General features: G+C 27.7%; 1 protein-coding gene across 2 annotated transcripts; it reads right to left on the reverse strand.

Moving 5' to 3' along the window:
- Positions 1-4,474: 4,474 nt before the first annotated feature.
- Positions 4,475-15,517, reverse strand: LOC145838554 (uncharacterized). 2 transcript variants are annotated; one of them, XM_082946168.1, is made up of 6 exons: positions 15,440-15,517; positions 10,913-11,273; positions 6,413-6,561; positions 6,011-6,146; positions 5,156-5,535; positions 4,475-4,855 (listed from the first exon to the last, which is right to left on the reverse strand). In XM_082946168.1, the coding sequence occupies exons 4-5, from the start codon at positions 6,112-6,114 to the stop codon at positions 5,172-5,174; spliced, it is 468 nt and encodes a 155-aa protein (XP_082802294.1). In that variant the 5' UTR covers positions 6,115-6,146; positions 6,413-6,561; positions 10,913-11,273; positions 15,440-15,517; the 3' UTR covers positions 4,475-4,855; positions 5,156-5,171. The 2 variants fall into 2 exon arrangements, with proteins under 2 accessions (XP_082802294.1, XP_082802295.1); XM_082946169.1 differs by lacking the exons at positions 10,913-11,273; positions 15,440-15,517 and having other exon boundaries at positions 6,413-6,778.
- Positions 15,518-20,546: the final 5,029 nt, after the last annotated feature.

A 20,546-nucleotide genomic window follows, 5' to 3' on the forward strand; every position in this document is an offset into this window, starting at 1 on the left:
ACATTTTTCTAATTTTATTAACTTTATTTCTTAAATGCGCCTTGAGCGTACTTTAACAATCTTTATTTTATTGTAATGTTATCTGTATGTTTTAAAAGAAAGATACACTTGTATAAATTTTCAAGTTAGCAAAGCCTAGTAGTGTTTTTTATGTATGTATCTCTATTAAAAGTACTTTATAGTCTTGTGTATCAGTAACTAATACATCATGTATACTGAATTGTGTCTATTTTATCTCAAAAGACGTAAAAATAAATCGAGATATTTTAAAAATTAGTTATATAAAAGGTCAGTTTTATTTTAAGAATAAACAGAAAACATTCTGTTTTGAACAAAACTATATTTTCGATGGATAAATTTACAAAACGTACAATTTATTTAGTAAATGTCATTAACTCAATAGAAACTTTTAATTCCTAAATAAGGTTGATGAGCTGATTAATTAACCTTAAATTGATTGTAAATAGTTTGTTTCTGTATCTTTTAATATGAAAAATTGAAACATTTAAAGTTATCGACATTTAGTCATTTTATATTAAAAAAATATGTTCAACATGAAATCTTATTCTGCGTGTTAGACTAGTTTTAAAATTACAATCTTAATAAAATTAAATAGTTTAAGTGCCTACTTAAAGTGTGTATTTACAATCAAGAAAATACAAAAACCTTGTTGAAATATATTTAACTCTTTAATATACAGAGATTTCTTCTCTAAGGGTAGAAATATCCTCTGTATATTTATTTTCAAAAAATCAAACATATAATGTATTTCACTGGATTTTTTTTTTCAGTATTTATAAGATGCTATTAAAGTTTACACAACTATGTTCTTTCAATTGAATATTACATCCAATAGCATTCAGTCAGATGACAAACCTACAAGAGTCTTTGTTGACCTAAAACTGTCACAAAATAAATGAAAGCTAATTAAAAAAATTAAATAATTAAAAGACTTGATATGTTTAGAAAATAATTAAGGGATATAGTTACGTTTGAAAACTGTTCAGATGATAGTTGATTAAACAGAAAATATTTTGAACACAACGTAAATTAGTGACATACCGATTCAAAAGTAAATAAATCAACATAATCTTATTGTACACATAAATTAAGCATAATACTGCAGAAATAAAAAAAACAAAGCTGAATGTTTGGGGTTTTTTGATTCAAATATTTTAAGGAGACATTTGATACCAAGCTTTTGTTCATACTTTTATTAACTTTTAAAATTCTATTTTAGTGTGATTCTATTATGATCAATGAATTTTTTTTCAGTAGAAAACTTTTATTTTATTTGAATTTTGTTTCACAGTACAAAATATCAAGATACCAAAATTTCTCGACAAAAATAAGTCTATCTTACCTTTAAAAAAAGGTAAATGTCTTATGGTTTTCAAAGCTTTTGTTTTCAAATAAAACAAAATCATGCTTTATAAGTTATAACAAGCTTTAGGTTAAAAACTAATTTGTTTGTATTTCTTATTGCTGTACACAAGTCAACCAGAACAGTTTAATTGATATGACTAAAAACTTTCAGCAAAAAAATATTAACAAAAATAAAAAATGGTTAGAACCATCAAAAAAATCAGTCTCAGTTTTATACAAACACTTCGAAGAGATCTTTCGTTTATTAAAAAACAAACATTTTCAATTATTATTCAAATAGAAAACTACAACTGCGCGAATGTTTTTGTAATTTTTCCCGCGACCACCACATGTCTGCCGACCCCTGATTTACAACAAGGGTAGGCGAACTGCGGCCCGCACAGAAAAAATTGGCGGTCCGTGCAGTACCTATTTCATTAAATTCTGTTGTAAAAACTTTCAATACTTAACAATTAACTGATACTAATATTAGCACATTTTTAGTTTGAAACATATTTTTTTGTTGGTTATTAAATTTATTGTAGATCACTACTGCCCGCAGAAGACTTAATTTCTTTAAGAGGCGGACCACGTGCAGTCTTTTGTACAAAAATTAGCTGATTATGAAAAAATTATTAACTTAATTTTTTCTGATAGAGTTTTCTGTACACAAAACCTTCAAAAATATAAAAATTTTTATTGCAGTTCCTATAAAAATAAAGTTCCGTAAAATGTTTTTATTTCTTATTAATCAGCAATAAGAGTTTTGTACAAAAACTATAATGTTTCTAAGTTGTATTGCAAGTCAGAGGTTAGCAATATTTTATAAAACGCCGCTCGATTTTTTAGAAAATGTTGCTCGCTGGCTGTACTGTATAGATAAAAGTTTATTTATGGGTCGTATTTAATTTATATTAAGTTTACTATCAGTTTAACATTACTGTATTCAAGTAATGAAATAAGTATTAGTAGAGCGTCAGAATAGAGTAATTATTATATTAAGATGCTAGTCATAAGGTTTTTTAATTTTAAGTATTTTCTTATCGTTTAGAATATATTTTAAGCTAAAAATTACCTCCTGGGCCGCAGTTTGCCGACCCTTGATTTAATTTAACATACTTAGTTTTAATAATGATTTTACTGTATAGTTATAACTTTTTATTTGAATTAAAATAAGGGATGGTTCTAGGTTTTTAAGTGGGGTAGTAAGTATTTTATTTGTTTAGTAATAGAAGTAGTTTCTATTGTAGTTAATTTTGAAACATGCTGTTCAAAATATCTCTTTTTTTTAAAACTCAATTTCATTAAAGTACAACGAAGCATAAACTTTAGCTAATTTTTCTTGTTTAAATTAAAATGGGATGAAGGTAGTCTTCCTCTTTTGATTTTAAAGCCGGACAGGATCGAATTTTAGATAAACAAAAATAAAAAGACTTAATTTCAAAACAGACACAAATTTTTTCTCATCATTTAAAATGCCAGAAATGTCTAGTGTGAGTTTCACAACTTCGTTTCGCGAAAAAAAATAGCATGCTCGTTGGCCGCAGTTTGCCGACCTCTATTCTAAATAGATAATTTTTTTAATTTAACATAGATTAATTATGTTGAATAGAAATCAAAACAGTTAGCATTGAGTCGGTAAGTGTTAAATCATAGATAGATTGGCAAAAAAGAAGTGTTAACAAAAAATTATAAAATTTGCACAATGTACGTTTTTTTGAGTATCTGACCAATTACAACTTCTTTTAATTCAACTAATGTAAGCTTAAAGATTTTTAAATTCGTTTAAAATAAAAACTAAGCAGAATTTTGAAGATCATACTATTTGAAATTCATACTTTTTAAAGCCTTAAATTCAAAACTAAACGTTCATGCTACAATATGAAGTCCGATAATAATAATATTTTCTATCTTTGCACAATAAACTCCAATAATAATAATAATAATATAAAAAAATTGGTGATAAACTTTCTTAAAATATAATGTGAGTCACAAGTTCACTAAAGCTGGAAATAAACTAACTTCAGCTTAGGTAAATCCTATTAAATAGCCCGATTTTAGATTTCATCAAAAAAAAACTTGAGACAGAGTAAACATAAATTTTATAACTTTTCAGTTTGGAAAAGGTTTTTAACTCAAACATGTAAAATAAGAACAACAAATACTGATCTTTTGTTAAACAAAACTTTGGAAATAGCTGACTTATGTAACAAGCTTTTTACAAACAGCATAAATTATATGTTTTTTTTTAAACTAAAATATTCACTTACAAAGCGTTATAATACTTTTATAACTAAATTGTAGAACTACAGTTAAATATTTTTTAGATAAAAGCTTGACATCAAAATATTTACAAACGTTTCAATCGAAAACTAACTCTAATTAATTTTAAAAAGGGCAACTCAATTTAAAACCAATGAAGCACTTCCATAACAATTACAATATATAAAAACTATTATACTTAAAAAAAAAAATCGACAAAGTATTTATCTTACACTCTTTATATTGCTTGAAGTACATTCAAGTTCTTCCTCAGCAGCATTTTTTTCAAAACAGTTCAAACAGATTTAGTCAAGATTTTGATCCATTAAACAAAATATTTCAAAATTTAATGTTCTAGATTTCATAATAAAAAAATAGCAAAACAATAAACAAGCAGCTGATATATCACATGCAAAACAACAAAAATATAAAGAACAGTTTTGTTTTAACTTGTGTGCTTTTGTGCATTTTAAAAATGCAATATGAAAACAAACACAACACAAACCAGGTTTTTTTTTTAATTTTGGTGTATTTTAGTTTTAGACAAAAATATGAGAACGATTGTTAACACATGATGAAAATAAATTTTTATTTTTAACTTGAATAATTAATAAAAAAGTAAAACAATTAAAAAGTTCAAGCTAGTGTGAGCACAGTTAAGATTAATTGGATAATTTCAGAATATTTTAATAGATCACTGATGTATTTACAAACAGGTTTTAAGTTTATCAACTTTAAAAATTTAACTTTGCAAGTTCTCAACTCATAAACGCATGAAATTAAAAACTTCAAAAAATTAAAAAAAGTAAAAATAATGTTCTTAAGTTTAGTTATAGAAGTTCGTAAACAACATTAAATAATCAAAAAACTTCTGAAAGTTTACATATAGAAAATGGAGTCAAAGGTTTATACAAAACATTGAAAAAATTTGTAGCTTATGCAAGCATTTGTAACAGAAACTTGTCTAACTTATAAAAACTCAACCTTATTTTTTATACCCTTCTACTGATTGCAATCAAACACCAATTTTTTTTTCCTGGAAACGTGACGTAATTTCTAGTGATGGTGACGTCCAATCTGTCCTTTACCTCCTCCTCTCGGGAGTGGGAAACCACCGAAATCTTGGAAATTCTGACACGTTCTCCTGCATGGCGCTGCTCCTCGCATTACCTCCGCCGAAAACCTTTCTAAAAAGAAATCGTCAGGTCCCGTTCAAATTGCAGGGTGCCTGTGTAATAAAGTAAGTTTATCATAAACTATTTTTTTTTTACTTTTCTAAGTTTATTCAGCACACTAAATTTAATTAGAGAACACTTATTGTAAAGACCCACAAAAATTAAATTGTCAAATTTCTAATGTGCTTAAAGTTGAAATAAAACAAAAAAGTATGAAAACTAGGGTTGCCAAAGTAATTATTCAACATGTAAAATATGTTCAAAATTCCAGGTTTTTTTCATAATTTCTCAAATTCCAGGTTTTTTTGGCAACACGAAAAAACAATTATATAGTTGTTTCAAATTCATCATACCTGTGAGCGCAGTGAATTAACGCAGTGAAGTCGGTGTCCTTCGGGAGAAACTTCCCTCAACGACACAGTTTTCCTCTAGCAGCCTCAGCACCGCCTCCACAGTGACGTCACAGTCAAAATTGCTGCCTGTGACGTCATCGATTTCGTGTCCAGCTGAGTGAGATTGGTGTCGCGGCATGAACATCATCTTGCACCTCCTTCGTGGACAGCTTTGTAGTTTCAATAAAACGTCGAAGAACATCAGTTCAGCTTTCATTATTTTCTTGATGACTGAAATCGCATTTGAGAAATTACTTCTGTTTGGCGTGGTGCAGAGTTCATTATTTGAATATGAAGTCGAACCTGGCAATCGGTTGGTTGCAGAGTTTGTCTCAGCCTCTCTGTAATAAAAGTTGTTTTTTCAGTATAAATTTTAGGTTGTGCTGTAGATCATAGTCCTCACGGTGTGCACACAAAATATTGTGGTTTATAAAAAAAATAAGCGACAAAAAAAATTGGATGAGGTTAGTCTTGTAATTCTGAAAAAACATCTACTTATAACATAAATTCAATGTTTTTAACACGCGAATTATATAATGCAACACTCTAAACACAAAAATAAGTGATATTTTAAATAATCTATACTTTTTATTGGTTAGTAGAAATTTAATTTTTCAGTAATTTACTGTGCACAGTTTTTGAAAAGGTTGAAGACCACTGCTATAGATGGCCTTTACAGATGGTAAAATATAGCAAAATTGGACTCAAAAAAAAAAGCATTTTATTTATGCGAAAAAAAATATGTTGAATTTTCATTTGTTAAGTAAATATAAATATCAACACAATTCACAACACTGATCAAACATTAAAAAATACCCATCAAGAACGCGATCGTAAAGATGATCCTCATCATTCTGAGGATTTATCTTCACTCCCATTGCAGTCTGGCACATGACATCTAGTGTGCACCTCTTCGACATCCTGGCCACGTCTTATCCTCGTTCCAGTCCAACTATAAGATACTTTTAGATAAACTAGTTACAAAACAAACTTAAATAAGTAAAACTATCAGGAAAATTTTTGGAATCAGGTAGCGTTGATTGGAAGGGCGCGAAAAAGTAAATGTGTAATCAACCATAACAGAAGCGATACCTATAGAATGAGGCTATAAAATGAGATATCTGTACTTTCTAAATTTCCACCAAAGGGGCGTCTAAGAAAGTGAGTTTGGAAAATTCTGCATTACGTACTACTACAACATCTCGCAAAAAAACTTACCTTCATTTCTATTTTTTCCAACAAATACATCAGCCTGTTGTTCATCCAATAAAAGACTTGAGCGTGTGAGAGTGAAATGATATCTACTTCAGCTGTTGCTGCCACTGTTGTCTGTTGACCAGTCCTTAACCCAGACCAATTTCTTGTACCTGGGGAAAACATGATGTAACTTTTTAGTTGTACTTTATCTTTTTTTTTATACAGACATAATTCAAAACTGACCACAATTTGAAAAATTTCAACTTAAATGCGATTGTGTTGAATATGAGCAAAGTTTTGAAAAGTCTACAAAAATATTTGCTCGACAAAAAAGTGATTGAAAAATTTAGATTTAAACTTTTTTTTGTCATAGTGATATAAGGAAGTAATTGTTTTTCAAAACATGTTTAATAAAAACCATAAATAAACTTATAGACTATGTATAAAACCATTGTTATTCTGTTTAAAAGCTTTTATACCAGAGAATTTAGATTTTTGTTAAAAATTGTGTTATAACTTTTTCCCATAATTATTTCTCTAAACTATGTTTCTAGCAGGGCTTCCCAAAAGGGGGCGATATTCATCACATGTGAGCAAAATAAATATGGAGTGACTGCCTACTTTTAAACTTTTGTGAATCAATGATTTGCACAGTGGGTAGTATTGTTGTTGTAAATATAATACTAGTAAATAAGTATAATGACAGAAGTTAAGATATATTTTCTTAAAAATAATTATACGATAACAAATGTGCCAAAAAACTACTTTATTAGTGACCAGTTTTGGTGAGAATAAATCTGACCTTTTTAAATTATTTACAAAATGCTCTTTATTAAGTCAATTAAGCAATATTTTTAGTTTACACAAATAATAATACAAAAAAATTAAATAAAAAAACAGATATTGATACCAGTAATTGTTCCTTATTTTAGGAACTACTCACAGTGGGCTGAAAAGGGGTCAAGAGGCAATTGACTATAAAAAATAATTTTGTGACTAGAAAATAAAAAAGGTGTTATCAGGGTTGTTAAGTGTTTTATTATTTATTTCCAGGTTTTGGTAAATAAAATAATTTGCTCTTATTAAGTAATAAACAGAGTTGCCACTCGTTTTTTCAAAAAATTTTCCAGGTTTTCAAAAGTACACATTTTTGGGTCTGTTTTTAGTGTAAAGTTAAATTTAAGGTAAAAAACTGTATTAAATAGTATAAAAAGATTGAAAAGATACTGTACAGCTACTTAAAATGTATTTTTTAATTAAAAAAAAAATTTGGTGATGACAAAAATTTTTTATCTATATGATAAATTTTTTGAGTCAAACCAAAATTTTACTACTGAACATGCTAAAATTCTTAAAAATTCCAGTTTTTCCAGGTTTTTTGATCAAAATTCCAGGTTTTTCCAGGTATTTTTCAAAATTTCTTAAGTTCCTTTTTTTTTTGGCTAAAATGTCAAATTCCAGGTTTTTCCAGGATTCCAGGTAAAGTGGCAACCCTGAATAAAACTAAGTTTATGGTAAAAAACTGCCTTCATTAACATAGAAATATTGAGAAGATGCTGTAATGTGTAGACTTAATGAACTGAAGCTCATTTTATCATTGTATATGTTTATATTAGATATTTGTGCTTATGTTAATAAAATGAGCTACAGTGCAATTATTCTACATAATGCAACTTTTTTTGTATTTTATAACTTATAAAATTCTAAATAAAAAACTATTTAATGTATATGATAGATCTTTTGTATCAAATCAAAATGTAATAATTTTACATGTAGAAAATGTAAGTTCCAGATTATTAAAAATTTTCAAAATCTATGTTTTCCAGGTTTTATGGCAGCCTGTGTTATAAACAGTTGGAGAAAAGTTGTTTAAAAAACTGTTTTGTTTCTCTTTTTCTTTAAGTACTTCAAAAGTTATGTATGCTTAACTGCGACGAGTTTTTGCTGTTTTACTGTTCAAAAACTATTAGAATCCTTCATAAATTTTAACTAAAATTGACTAGCAAAAATTACAATAAAATACCTAAATTGGGTAGGTGTCACAAATGCACCAAGGGACGCTTTTATACGGAGACACTTTGCATATTTTATACTTTTTTATTTTATTTTTATTAATTTACTCCTTTTTTTTCTTTTCTTTTACTATCACTGTTACCCCTAACCTTTATCCTTTGTTGATTATTTATTATTATTACCTTTTTTTTAACAACTGTTACCCCTTACCCTTGTTCAAACTTTCATAAATTTTTATCTTGTTTTATTATTATTAGTTTTTAATAAATACAAAGAAGGTGTCTTACTAAACACAAATATATTCTAACGAATTTTCATCAGTTTGAAACAATTGTTACAAAATAAAGAAAATTTCAAACTTATATAGCCTTATAATTGCAATAGAAATTAGTTAATCAAGCAGAAAAACAAAAACCAAAAAGTAATAAAAATTAAAAATAAACATAAACAAATATAACATAAGAGCACTAACTAACAAAAAAGGATGATGAATAATCAAAATCTATCTGCTTACATAACTTTATTTTATTTAAATCAGGGTTTCCTAAACTTTTTTCAAATGGCCCCCTTCAACAAGATTAGTCAAAAACTGCCATAAAATAACACCTAAGACTTTTTTTTTTGCTCTTCATCTGCAACTCGAAAATATCTAGTTTGAATCTCTAAACTACCATAAAAAACACCTTTTTTTTTTTTTTTGCTCTTAATCTGCAACTCGAGAATATCTAGTGTAAGTTTCAAACTTAACCTTACTTACCCCTTTGCTGCTCGTGGCCCACTTTGGGAAACCCTGATTTAAATGAATCTATATGGCTTCAATTTTGACCAGGTCAAAAATATTTTTACAACTTCTTGATATTTAAAATTTCGTTTTACTATAACTTTTTTCACAATTTGTATTTTAACTAAATGTTCTGATTTTGAAAATCTATTAATTGCATTTGGAGTTGCTATACTAATTTTCTTTGGCTGATTGATGATATGTTTTCTTACACACTTTGAAATGTGCTCTTTAATTCTGGTTTCAAGGTGCCTAGAGGTTTGACCAATATAACTGATTAAGCAACAGCATTTAAACGTGTAGACCACACAACTTTTATGTTTGTTAGATATGAGGTATTTACCTTTAGGACTCAAAACAAAACTTGATGTAAAAATAACTCTAGGTTTAGCAGAACAATATACTGTTTACGTTAACTCCTTTATGTTTATTTCAATCAATTCTGTTTTGTTGACTGACTCCATACATTTGACTTAAAAAAAATAAAAGTAGAAACAACAGAAGAACTTGCTTTTTGTATTGGAAAAAAGTACCATTTTACAGACAAAATTTGCATACTTTGTGCGATTATGACGTCATTATAGATCAAAAGCAGTTGAAATGTCTTTAGATGTAGTTTTTATGTACAAGCTTTCATTTGAGATATAAATTATAAGCCTAGGACATGCATAAGTGATTTTATTATTGTTTAAGTTGTAAAATCAAAAAGTTTGTGATTTTTTGAGTGAAAACTTTTTTGGCATTTTTTTTTAATTCTTGTTAATGAAGCCTATACATATCCAAATCAAATGTTTAAATGAGTCCAGCAAACATCAAGTTTTTTATTTCTAGATAACTTATGAAATAATTGAAGCTGAAAAGAAACAAAACCAACTTTAAAATCAGATCCTCAGTTTTATTTAACAATGTATTCTTGGTTTAATTCTCAATTCACCAAAATTGTAAATAACTGTTTGCCAGTCCACTGTGCTACTGCTTACAGCAACCAAAGCACACTATTTGACAAAACAAATGCTTTGTATAATGTGTGGGTAGTTGAATAAATGCTCAAAGGGTCACATTTGCCTTAAAGATCATTTTTACACAATAACAATTCAAAATGATAACACTTGTGTAAGGTTTCTTTTTGCAATAATGATCACTTTTATAGCATGCATGTAGCAACTACCAAAAAATGAAAATTTAAAATAGATGCAGTATTTTTTGAATGTAATAAATTTTTGACTGACAGCGTTCTATTTTCGAAAGTGTTTGATTTAAAAAGTACTTGTTTGAATGGTTTATTGTTATGATAACAAGAATGTTTATAAATGTTTATTTATTAACAGACTGGTATTTGTTTTTTACATGAACAATCTGTAAAAATAATACATATTTAAATACAATACTACAAACTTAAAAAATTTACAAACGGTAAAAATAAAAAAATTGAATAAGTCCTTAATATAAGATTAAAAAACTATTATTTTCACAAGCTTTTAATGCAATTGTTTTTCACTTTTCAATTCAAATTTTACATAATAACTAACAAGTTTAATTTGGAAGTTTTTAGTTTAAGTTTCATTGAAAATAAGACAATAATAAAAACTAGCAAAAAAATATTTTGGAACCACATTAATATTTTGTAAACGTTAAATACAGAAACAAAGAACTGTACACTAAAACGTTATACAACCAAAAAACCTAAAACAATCAAATATTTAAAATACCAGTAAGTACTTGAAAACCTTGGAGAGTATGTTGGAGTGACCGTGAATGGCAAACAAGGATGTCACAGGTCCAAACATGCTGCGTTCATCCTCCTCACAGAATTTTGCAGCTTGAATATCTTGCTGCTGCTGTTTTCTTCCTCAGCTCAGCTTCCCCAGTTGAACTCGTCAGAGAATAAAGACTTTCAGGGTACTGCTTTCTAGAAAAGTACCTGAAGCAGAACTTCCAGGACAGGCAGGTGGCTGATGATACCTGCAGGAGCTTGTACAGGTTAGAAGCCTCTATCGTGTTGTTAAAAATTCATCTGTGAGTTTGGAACTAATTTTTCAGAACTGCGCTTCCCATAAGGAACCTATTTTTGCTTCCGACTTTGACCACCTATTTCACAAAACATATTTTGAATTTTTGAAATCTGTAAAAAGAATCTCGTAGCTTGGTAAAAACTTTATAAAATAAGATCAAATTGCAAAATTGCAAAGTCTGCAGCCTGCAAAGTACTTTTAAGCTGAATACACTTTTTTAAAAGCATAAAATAAGGCTTTGCTATAAAAACTTAACTAGGCTCTTAATTTAGTAGTTACTCTTAACTAATTCTATTTTACTGCTTATTTTGAAAGACTTTGGTTTAGAATAATTATTTTCTACTAATTACTATGGTTATTTTAAAATAATTGCGGCCCTCAAAAACTTTTCTGTAAACAGTACGGCCTGAGAGCAATTTTTTCTGGAAAAATTGGCCCACGAGTTACAAAAGGCTGCCAACCCCTGAAATAACTGAAGAAAGAAACAAAGTTAAATGACGGTGGAGAACCAAATTCTGACATTCATAATTTGTATATTGGGTTGATGTTTGTTAAAGACAAAAAATAAGTATTGAGATTTTTATTGCTGTTGTTTTATTTTGATATACTCTTGCGTTCTAACTGACTTGAGTGGTTCACTAAGAAGTAGTTGGTTCACTACGCTGCTGAATTTGGCAATGAAATTACAGAAATGATTGACTTCAGAATCCCAGTATGTTTTTCTGAAACTTTCAGATAAGGTTTTCTATTGGTGAGAAGCTTGAAGTCCATATTAAATAGAAAATTATGTAACTCTTTCTAATATTGTTGATCTAACAGATCATTGAAAATGTCAATGATGAAATTTCTTTTATTGAGGAGCATCAAAGCAAAAATAAGTTACTAAGTATAAGTTTTTGTGTTAAATTGTTTTCTTTTTATATTAACCTATGAACCTTAAATTAAGATTTTTTTTTGGTTTTAAACAAAATGTAGTTTTTGTGTTATTTGTATTCCTCATCTCTTTGTTTTTCAGTTTAAGTGGTCTAGGTTTTGTTATAGCCTTGGTCCATCATATCGACAATAAACTTGCAATGATAATATAAAAGCCAGCGTAAATTTATTTTTTTTTAATGTTTGAACCTCAATGCCTTTAATAGTATTCTTATTGAGCAAAGTGGATAGTATAAAATATGTAAGTGTAGTTTTAGAAAATAATCTAAGTTGGAGGATATATTTAAGTTCTTTTAAATAAAAACTGTCATGGAGTTATTAAAATTTAAAAAATAGAGCTACTTTTATGATACAAACCCACTTGAAATGATGCGCAATATAGTTTGATTTATTCACTTATTTGATATTTTATATCTACTGGAGTTTTTCTGCTAGCTGCTGCCTGACACCAATTTTTTGATTTGAAAAAAGATTCAGACATGTTGGCCATGTGCATGCCTTGACCCTAATAAACCCTCTCTTTGAAAAACTATTAAAGTAAAATGGTTTGTTGAAATCGCAACTCTGTAAGTTAATGCAGAATACTTTTACAGAATATGATATTGACCAAAATAAATTTATGTTGTTAGTTATATGTTTATTCACACAACACAAAGTTTTAAAAGAAACTAACTTTTGTAACTAAAACCAAGATCAAGACTATCTTTCTATTTTGGTAACAAGTTTGGGTATAGTTTCTTAAAAACTTAAAAAGATAATTTGAAGAACTGTTATGCAGCTTTTTATAATTTATCTACATATTTAGAATGATTCTGATTGTATGCTAAATTTTGATACATATTGTGTTAATTAGATTTCGTTGGGTTTCTCTTATTTTGTAATTGTTTAGTTAATAAAAAAGAATATAGATAAATATTATGGAAACATCAGTCTTGAAGTCACCTTTCAATAGTTAGCTTGATATCTAAATTCTTTTATTCATTTAGTTCTATCTTGTGCACCAAACCTGCAGTTTACTATGCATGGTTGCCACAGATCAAGCTAAGAAAAATTTCCTGACTTTTTACTAAAATTTTCCTGACTTTTCAAAATCAAACTCTTAATTTAAAGTTATTCTAAAATAAGTAATCTAACAATTGAAACTATATAAAGCTTACAATCTAATTTCAATACAGGTTAAAACACTCATTTATTTTTACCTCCAATTTTGTTGCCTCTGATTCCTCCTCATCCTCCATTTCTTCCTGCCTTTGTTCTTTTAAAAAAGCTTTATACATGAATAAAAAAAAATCTGTATTAAAAGTATGCTTACCAAAATAATATAATATTACTGTAACACCAAAACGTAACACTCAAAAAATTTAACATACTTGGATCTTGGCAACATCTGCATACCTTTGGAGACATTGACTTAATATGGTTCTAGTTTATAAGCATAAATGTAATCTTTAACTCTTTTTCTGGATGTAATACTTTCCTTTTTCATTATATCTTCAAGCACAGCTTTATTTATACTAAACCCCCAGCCTGGCCAATATGCAACACAAACAATGATTGCAACAACTTACTGAGAGAAGATTTGGTAGGAGCTTCCAATGTTTCTAAATAAAACTGGTCTAAACGATATTGACTTTGCTTGAAGCTCTTGAACTCAAATGCATTCATTTGACAATTTTTCAAAGTTCTAAATTGATCAATGCTAGCATCACCTTCAGTGTTGAAGCACATTTTTTGCTTTGTCAATGAGTGCACAATATTGGCAAAATGCTTAAAAACAATTTTAACTCCTATTTTTTTAAGGCTATGCGGACAACAGCATGACATATTTTTTTACAAATGTAGTTCCAATAGCCATTCTGCTCGGGAGATTTTCAACCGCTTTTATTACAAATACTCTACATTCTTTATTGAAATTTAAGACCTATTACTAAACTAGGTCTTTTTTCCTCAAATTTGCAAGCAAATTGGTTGCAACACAACCAAGAACAAGGGCAGGTTTTAGGGAAGCTTGATCATTTAATTCAATCTTGAATAACTGGGAAAGGCTGAGGTTTGAAACTATCCGTCTTTTACAAAGATACACAGCAACTTAATTAACAAGCACTAAATTTCCTCATGCATTAAGGCAACAATAGGCTGGGTACTCTGGTACAATATCAAAAGAAGTTGCATGAGAGATGCTACATAACTAAAGAAATGCATCTTCACTAAGATAAGACCATCAACCACAGCATCCCTAACAACTCGGTAACATCTGCTGTGAAGACACTTAATAGAAGGTAATAATATCTAATAATAAAAAATATTTATCTAAAACATGTATTACTTATATAAATTGTTCAACTAGTTTAATAAAATAGTACCCCAACCATTTTGTATAAAATCCTTAAACTAAAAATGAATTAGAAAAGATTACACTTAAGCAACTGTAAAAAATACATTAAAAAGTAAACTATATATCCGTTGTATAAAATATTTCATCTTATTATTTAGTATAAAATGTGTAACCAATTAATCTACTATTATTAGTTATAAAAACTGAAGTTATTCAACAAAAATACAAATAAGTAAGCTTAGCCGTGGCATATACCTCTCTTGTAACTTATTTTACAAATTTAAATAACTTTGAAAAAATTATTATTAGGTAAAGTATAAACATCAATTTGTTACATAAAATGCTATACTAACTGCTTAATTATAAAGAACTCAATTATTTACTTAAACAAAAAACACTTTGATTCTAAAAGTATGCTAAATAAACTCTTGTGTATATATCACAGTTTCACTATGGAAGTGTCCTTGCTACAGATCATAAATACTAAAAAGCTTACAAAAACTGCTTGTTCGAGTAGGAAACTTGTTCAACATGAATCGAAGATTTTGCAGTTTATTAGGGATATTTTATTAATTTATACCAGAGGATGGGAAGGCATTGGAAAATAAATAATTTTGTAAATAACCAGGAAAATGTTGGAATTTTTTCTGACTTTGAATGGTTTAAAATTAAATTTTTACCATTTAAAGGCTTTGGAAAATAAGGATTTTTTTAAATCTAAACTGACAAAATCTAACTTTTTTTTATGTCAAATTTACTGATTTTTCCTGACTTTTTTCAAAAAACCTCATTTTTCCTTAATTTCTGTCATTTTTTGTTTTTCTTGTCCTTGTGGCAACCCTGACTATGTTTTATTATTTTGTATTTTTCCCAGATGTTGTATTAAAACTATATAATGTAAACTACAGGTTTGGTACACATGATAAAACTATATGAATATAAAAACGCAGCAAATATAAAACATAAAAACTAACTATAGAAACATGGCAGTAACAGAGGTATCCTCTTTGAATGAAAAAAAATGTTGTAAATGACCAATAACTTCCCTAAGTGACCTTAATTATGTGTCCTATATTATGACTTTATTAAATCCTTAAGAGTAAACTTTTCATAATCAATTAATAACAAGTTCTTCAAAAAAGTTAATTATAAATAACTAAGTATTTAAGCTAAATTCTAAAGCGTTTTCAAAATCTAGAAATGAACTGACCTGAGTAAGCTTAAGCTTAACAAACAAATTCAAAATGTATTGAGATTTTCAAAAATTCTAAATATTCTGAGCCGACCTAAGTGTGAGACAACTCTGCGGTGATCACATTTTTGGATTATTTTTATTTATTTTTTATGGTAGAAAATCATCAGAACTCACTCTCCCCTCTGCAACAATAAACGTTTTCTGAAAGTCAATTAAGTGAGTTTGAAGTCATTAAGTGTTATTCCACCTGCCCTATCTTTAAAATTATCAAGAAAATGTTTATGTTTTAATTAAAAAAAAAATAAATAGGTGTATAAACTTAAAAATGTTCAACTAACCAAAATAAAAACTAATCCTTAACGCTACAACAAAAACACATCAACAATCTAATCATGTGATCACTGTTACCAGTGTGAACTAAAAATCAGCTGTTGCAAACTCAAATATACCAATATCTAATTTAAAGTATTAAGTTCTATAAAAAGAAACTAGAATAAAGAAATACTATAAGTAGAAAAAAAAAGATACTGTTTGTATTTAAAAATATATATACATATATATCAACACTAAAATCAATAACATAATAAGTATTTTATAAATTTGTTAGTATTAACTTGACATAAAACTCAAAAAATTATAAATTTGTGTTAACTTTATACTATGTCTAGTTTGTAGAGAAATGAAAAAAAGTAAATAAGTAAAATAAACTACCTTAAATCTAACACAGTAACAAAAACATAACAAACAAAATAAATTAGCAATAAACTAAATTTATTTCAATAACTTATAACATTAACTCTTTCATTGCCAAGCATTCATAAAATAAAAGACCCACACTTCACAATCTGATGCCTATATAACATGAATCAAATTTTGCAGTTTATTAATTCAAATTTCAACACAAATAAAACATACATACAGAAGCACTCTAGATATTCTCCTTGTAGTTATTTGATTGTAATATTGAGATTTTTTGATGCAATGTCAGTAGTTACTTGCTTTAAATTTTATGACTTTCTTTTCCTTTGTGGTTTTTAATGTTGAGATATCTTTTGAGTATTTGCCAAAAAACTATTTTCCATTGAAAAAATCAAGGTTTTATTTTGATTAGCTTTATGTTTAAGGGACAGGTAGAAATATATGTTTTATAGCTTACAATACTTGCTTGACCTTTATAAACCTATATTATTGCAGAGTAAGAGTAGGGTTAATGCTAATTAATGTTTTTTTGTACAAGAACAAAAATGATGCTAATATAAAAGTTACAAACCAATTTTTCAAGATTGTTACACCAATATTAAGTTGAATTTATTTAGTATTGTTTATTGAACAAAAAAAAGCGCTCAAATATTTAATTCAAGGACCTGGTGTACAGTTATCGAGTCAAACACTAGGATACAGTTTTAAGTCATGTCCAGGACAATAGTAAGCCTTTGGAATTCTCACAACTAAGGTCAATGAATTGGTGTGGGGAAAGACCTTGGTTGTAGAGCTGCTCATCATTTGCTAGTAACTAACACTTTTAACTTCTTCTTCTATGGTTTAGTTCTTCTGGATCAGACTTAGAGCATGTAGTGTAGTATTGGTCAAGTATTTTTTGTAATATGTTTTGGAGAATTCTCATGTAAAGAGTCAAAGTTGGTCTTTAAAAATGGTATGAGTGTGTCTTCCTCAAGGTCTGTAGTTTTGCAAATCAGTCCAATTTTAAATGTTGACCTATATTGTTCAAAATGACATAACAAGAAAAAAGTTATTTTTCGCCTTAATAATATAATTCCTGAAAATTCCCATATAAAGGGTCAAAATTGGAATTTAAAAATGGTTATGGTCAATGGCGTCTTCTCAAACCCTGTGGTTTTGCAATTCAGTAGTTGATTTACAATATTTTCTAATTAGTTATATGATAAAATGTTTAAATTTTCACTTTAAAACCCTTGTATTGGCTAATTTTCTTACAAAGAGTCAAAACATTGGTCTTTAAAAATGGTATGGGTGTTTTCTTCAATGTCTTAACTTTTGAAATTTAATTTTTGGTTATTGATTTTTTTTATTAAATCATAAATAAATAAAGATGTACAAAGTTAATATTTTATTTACAACCAGGTTTTGGAGACAAAAAATTATGACCTCTTGATGTAAAATAAAATGGCACATAATAATGATTAGCGTCTTTTTGGATCACATTTTTCGAGATCACATTTTTGTTGAAAACAATTTTCTAGACAACATTTTTGAAGTGTTCCGTGATTGGCTTACTAAAAGGTTACTAAAGGTTAAAGTTATTTTATACTTACAAACAAATATATGATATGTAAGCAAGTTAAAATAAATATTACGATTTTCACGTTAATAGAAAAGTAAACAAAACAAAATTTAGATAATCAGCAAAAGATATTTTATTAAATAAAAATTACCAAAAAAAAAAATTAAAAAAGAGAAAAAAAAATAAATAAAAAAATAAATAAATTAAAATACACCTTCAGAAAAGAATAAAAAATCAATAGAAAATATTGAAACATAAGTTTTATAAAAACCTGAAAAATATTTTAATAAAATAGTAACAAGTTTAAGAATAGTTATTAAAACCAAAATACTAAATAATAAAAAATTATGTTAATGATATAAAAGTTTAAAACCATTCTTTTATAAGTTTAGGTAATAAACCAATTTATATCAATCTAAAAATTTATTAACAAATAAAAAGAAAATATAATCATATTAAAATTTTATGCCATTTAATTATAAAACTATATATATCTACATAAAAAAAATTATTCGTGTAATGTATAGAAGTTATGTTTAAAACGTAACGTGTATCATTTACTAATCGACCGTTTAAAACTTATCATCAAAAACATTCATTTGGTTGTAATAAACAGTCTAGTACCAGTACAAATCTGACTGACTCATTTCTCAATATAAATAACTGAAACTTTGCAAATATGTAATTTAGGGGTATCTCTTGGTACCAAGCTTAAATATTTTTGAAGCTGTGACCGCCTGAAATTTACCTTAAATAAACACAGTCGGTTGACTTTAAAAAAGACAACTTAGTACTGCTGGACCTCTAACTCCTTTAATTGTCAATAAAAACATATTAAACCTTGCCAATATGTTCTCTTATGTTTTCACTTGGTTGAAATTAATTATCTCATTTCTAACATGTTCGGTTTTGAAAATATGATTTAACCAAATAAATCAGCAAAATTGTTGTAAATTCCGTATAAAAACACGTTCATTTTATTAAAAACAAAACAACGTAGTACCAGTACAAATCTGACTGACTCATTTCTCAATATAGATAACTGAAACTTTGCAAATATGTAATTTAGGGGTATTTCTTGGTACCGCTATATTTTTATGCATCTAGCTTTAATATTTTTGAAGTTATGACTACCTAAAATTTACCTTAAATAAACACAGTCGGTTGACTTTTAAAAAGACAACTTAGTACTGCTGGACCTCTAACTCCTTTATTTGTCAATAAAAACATATTAAACTTTGCTAATATGTTCTCTTATGTTTTCACTTGGTTGAAATTAATTATCTCATTTCTAACATGTTCGGTTTTGAAAATATGATTTGACCAAATAAATCAGCAAAATTGTTGTAAATTCCGTATAAAAACACGTTCATTTTATTAAAAACAAAACAACGTAGTACCAGTACAAATCTGACTGACTCATTTCTCAATATAGATAACTGAAACTTTGCAAATATGTAATTTAGGGGTATTTCTTGGTACCGCTATATTTTTATGCATCTAGCTTTAATATTTTTGAAGCTGTGACCGCCTGAAATTTACCTTAAATAAACACAGTCGGTTGACTTTAAAAAAGACAACTTAGTACTGCTGGACCTCTAACTCCTTTATTTGTCAATAAAAACATATTAAACCTTGCCAATATGTTCTCTTATGTTTTCACTTAGTTGAAATTAATTATCTCATTTCTAACATGTTCGGTTTTGAAATTATGATTTGACCAAATAAATCAGCAAAATTGTTGTAAATTCCGTATAAAAACACGTTCATTTTATTAAAAACAAAACAACGTAGTACCAGTACAAATCTGACTGACTCATTTCTCAATATAGATAACTGAAACTTTGCAAATATGTAATTTAGGGATATCTCTTGGTACCGCTATATTTTTATGCATCTAGCTTTAATATTTTTGAAGTTATGACTACCTAAAATTTACCTTAAATAAACACAGTCGGTTGACTTTAAAAAAGACAACTTAGTACTGCTGGACCTCTAACTCCTTTATTTGTCAATAAAAACATATTAAACCTTGCCAATATGTACTCTTATGTTTTCACTTGGTTGAAATTAATTATCTCACTTCTAACATGTTCGGTTTTGAAAATATGATTTGACCAAATAAATCAGCAAAATTGTTGTAAATTCCGTATAAAAACACGTTCATTTTATTAAAAACAAAACAACGTAGTACCAGTACAAATCTGACTGACTCATTTCTTAATATAGATAACTGAAACTTTGCAAATATGTAATTTAGGGGTATTTCTTGGTACCGCTATATTTTTATGCATCTAGCTTTAATATTTTTGAAGTTATGACTACCTAAAATTTACCTTAAATAAACACAGTCGGTTGACTTTAAAAAAGACAACTTAGTACTGCTGGACCTCTAACTCCTTTATTTGTCAATAAAAACATATTAAACCTTGCCAATATGTTCTCTTATGTTTTCACTTGGTTGAAATTAATTAACTCATTTCTAACATGTTCGGTTTTGAAAATATGATTTGACCAAATAAATCAGCTAAATTGTTGTAAATTCCGTATAAAAACACGTTCATTTTATTAAAAACAAAACAACGTAGTACCAGTACAAATCTGACTGACTCATTTCTCAATA

The sequence above is a fragment of the Thalia democratica genome, chromosome 6, assembly GCF_965202585.1.
Source record: "Thalia democratica chromosome 6, ktThaDemo2.hap1.1, whole genome shotgun sequence".
NCBI classification, from domain to species: Eukaryota; Metazoa; Chordata; class Thaliacea; order Salpida; family Salpidae; genus Thalia; species Thalia democratica.

What these genes read in the sequence shown, in the direction of transcription:
- LOC145838554 (XM_082946168.1), bottom strand. Translation starts at nt 6,114, where the DNA reads ATGTCGAAGAGGTGCACACTAGATGTCATGTGCCAGACTGCAATGGGA. An exon ending in TACGATCGCGTTCTTGATGG is followed by an intron (nt 5,536 to 6,010) that starts GTATTTTTTAAT and finishes CTTTTATTACAG; the next exon opens with AGAGGCTGAGACAAACTCTG.